This window comes from Lupinus angustifolius, chromosome LG08 (assembly GCF_001865875.1).
Source record: "Lupinus angustifolius cultivar Tanjil chromosome LG08, LupAngTanjil_v1.0, whole genome shotgun sequence".
In the NCBI taxonomy this organism is placed as follows: Eukaryota; Viridiplantae; Streptophyta; class Magnoliopsida; order Fabales; family Fabaceae; genus Lupinus; species Lupinus angustifolius.
This window is the reverse complement of record NC_032016.1, coordinates 16,353,304-16,356,596: the sequence shown is the minus strand read 5'-3', so window position 1 is coordinate 16,356,596 and position 3,293 is coordinate 16,353,304. Positions and strand designations below refer to the sequence as shown.

General features: G+C 38.3%; 1 protein-coding gene across 1 annotated transcript; it reads right to left on the bottom strand.

Annotated features, from left to right (window-relative positions):
- On the bottom strand, window positions 266–3,051 carry LOC109355046. Its single transcript, XM_019597951.1, has 4 exons — window positions 2,373–3,051; window positions 1,056–1,123; window positions 714–893; window positions 266–599 (listed from the first exon to the last, which is right to left on the bottom strand). Exons 1-4 carry the CDS (start codon window positions 2,935–2,937, stop codon window positions 429–431), a joined length of 984 nt encoding a protein of 327 aa, XP_019453496.1. The 5' UTR covers window positions 2,938–3,051; the 3' UTR covers window positions 266–428.

The following is a 3,293-nucleotide window of genomic DNA, read 5'->3' as shown; positions in this document are numbered from 1 at the left end:
ATAAAAATGGTGAAAATGATTCTTTCATGTTTTCAAAATTTCAAGATATTTAAAAAAAACTCATTTCATAAAAAGTGAAATTGAAAAGAACTATTCACTCAGGGACCATTGACACTTTCAAATGCTTATTCACACTTCTCATTGAACAATCATAATTTTGTACAATAAGAATACGATTGGTTAATAGAGAGTGACGATACGCAATTTGAAGTGCCGATAGCCCCACCACCTCACACACAGTTTTGTTTTGATTTTCTGTTTCAAGTGAAAATGGAAAGCGACTAGAACAATGCTTTATTGACAATCAGAATTGGAGGAAAAACCATTCTAACCTCGAATGTATGGTATTTTAGATCACTAATTTCCTAATTCTACATGCTCATCACAAATAGCTTGACTACACTGACAAAACTATCACACATATGAAACTACTTTTCCAATGCATCATTACCACGAATAATCTCCATTGAAGGAAGAACAATTGCAGCTACTGGTTTATGTTGAAATCCACCGCCTTCATCAATGATCAGCCTTAAGCCTTCTACATGGAGTTTTGCATGGTGACCGCTGATAATGATGGTTGGACTTGCACTTAGTTCCTACAAGGGAAATTGTGAATTTAACAATATAACTTATGGATCTAGAACAAAAGAGGTTGAAGTAATATAACTAATACAGATGTTATTTTGACAAAAGAAGTAGCAAGTTATCACCTCTGGAATATCCCATACATTCATTCTCCCACTCAGAGCCTGTACCTTAGGCACCCGAGTATCCCGAGCTTTCAGAAGTTCTAATTGCTCTTTCACATCTACTCCTTTTTCCAGACCAGCATGAACAGCAATCAACTTGCAGCGTTGAAGTCCGGCATTGGTGTTAATAAAGACATCATCCTAGTAAAACATGTTATCCAGAGGGTTTTCAGCAGTTCTTCCTTAATTCACATCAGTTTGCAAACAAAAACAAGATTGCTGTTCTAAGGAACAACTGGACAAGTAAGAAACTTATGCCGTATTGATATGACCGCAGACAGAGGCAAAGAGAATAAGCCTCACCTCTTCATGAACCCATACTAAATCAGCAAGAAATTTCTTGTGCGCATCAGGAACTGCCTTAACCAAATCTGCATGCAATGAAAGTCTCTTCAGCGCAGGATATAACACTCAATTTTCAAGAAATGGCTAGTTGCCTTCATATTAGTACACTATTATTTATTCACAGCAGTTAAAATCCCTATGCTATATAAACATAAATTCGACTATGCCAAAGACAGAACCTGAAGTTATATTAACACTGCTAGTGGTATCCATATGACAAAGCATACTTCACAAACGCCCTAGTATTTTCTTCATTTCTAGTCCAAAACTAAACATGTAAAAATACCAATATTTCAAAAACAGACTGAACAGGCTGGACCAATCGTATGAACCGCAAACCAACTATGTCTTTGGATTGAACATTAACCAGTTCAATTAGCCAGGATTCAACTACAAATTTAACAGGTTTAATTATTGAACGCATAACATTAGTTTCACCATTCAAACTCTAGTTCAGTTTTTAAAATATTGAAAAAGTACTACGGCTAACTGAATAATATCATCAATCAAATAATAATTAAAATTATAACCATGATCCAAACATCATCAATATAAGTACAAAAGTGTAATTTCCTAACCAGGGATACCTAGAGCTAACTTCCCAACATTAGATAGCAATATAGCATTAATATGCAAACTAATACAACAAGAACCAAGCCCAATAGGAAAGGTCCATTACATGAATCTTCTATCATTAATCAGTTCTATACAGTGATTCAAATTGTGGACTGCATCGTGTGATGCGGCCGCAATATTGTGGTGAATGCCGCAACCACATCACACTGCAATTGCGGTGTGACAGCAAATCACAATGATGCGGCCACATCGAGCCACAGCCCAACTACATCGGACTGCATTTAGGCCGCATCAGACTACATTGAATTCAAAAATATTTTTTTTAATCACAAAATAATTTACACCATAACAGCTGCAATCCACATCGCAATGATTGCAGTAACCACTACTGTGACCGCAATTTAAACACTGGTTCTATAGATAGACCATTCAAACTAAATATTTCTTAATAACAATTGGACTATCCTACATCTAATCTACTCTTAGTGCCACAAATGCCCAAAACACCCTAGACAAAACTTACCAAATGTTCTATAACATTTTCTACTTCTACTATCTGGTTAATGCATTCATGCCTAATCCAATATGTCTACTCATCCAATAAGCTTAACATGGCAAAGATGAAATACTTCATTTCCAAATCAATACATTTTTTATTTTTAAAATGATTAACTAAGCTAAAGAAAAGAAGAACAATACCAGCAGAACCATGTGGAACTCCATAAGACTCAAAAGTAGGTCCAGCATCATAAATAGAACCCTGATAATTTATACCCTTAGCCTTATTAAACCTATCCTTAATATTCCCACCCCACCTTCTCCCTTGCAAGTGCATCTTCTCATACCCATTACCCTTAAACCACCCTTCTCTCTCCTCACTCAACTCATACTCCTTCCACCCAACACAAAACTCTGAACCATCAGGCGGCGGCGGAAGAGCGCCGACGAATGCGGCGAAGGCAAGGTCATGGTTGCCGCAGAGAAACACGTGCCTCTGGTCAGGGTACCGGGAAGGTAACCCGATGAGGAAATCGATGACTTCGCGGGTGTGAGGGCCTCGGTCGCAGTAATCGCCCAAGAAGATTATGGTGGCGGTTTTGAATTGTGATGGGTCGATTTGGGTCTCGAGATTGGACCAGAGGCTTTGAAGCTTTGTGATGTAGCCATGGATGTCGCCTATGCAGCATAGGATCCTTGGTTTTGGGGAGTCTGAGATTGGGTCTGACATTTTGGGGTCGTGTGGTTTGGTTGGATTGTGGGGCATGTGAAGATGTATGACTTTTTTTTTTCTTCTCAGTGGCTATCGTTGGTCCACGATTAACTAATCAGTAATCATCTTCGGGGCAGTTGGTCCTTCCCGCAAATGCCACTTTTAGGACCCAAGATCCGCACCAGTACATGCTAGATTGGTTACGTCTGGTTTAGGGTGAGCACGAGACGAATTAAGCATCTTTCTCATTCATCCATAAATAATTGATCGAGTCAATTTTAATCTGAACTTGTCCTAATTAGGATGAGACGTGAGACGTGTGAGGGACGAATCCAAAATAAGATATATTAAGATATAGGCGAATTCAGGTTGGAAAGAGACGAATTCAGGTTGAAAAATGACAAAATGAC

What these genes read in the sequence shown, in the direction of transcription:
- LOC109355046 (XM_019597951.1), bottom strand. Translation starts at nt 2,937, where the DNA reads ATGCCCCACAATCCAACCAAACCACACGACCCCAAAATGTCAGACCCA. An exon ending in TAGTATGGGTTCATGAAGAG is followed by an intron (nt 894 to 1,055) that starts GTGAGGCTTATT and finishes ATGTTTTACTAG; the next exon opens with GATGATGTCTTTATTAACAC. An exon ending in ATGTATGGGATATTCCAGAG is followed by an intron (nt 600 to 713) that starts GTGATAACTTGC and finishes TTTCCCTTGTAG; the next exon opens with GAACTAAGTGCAAGTCCAAC.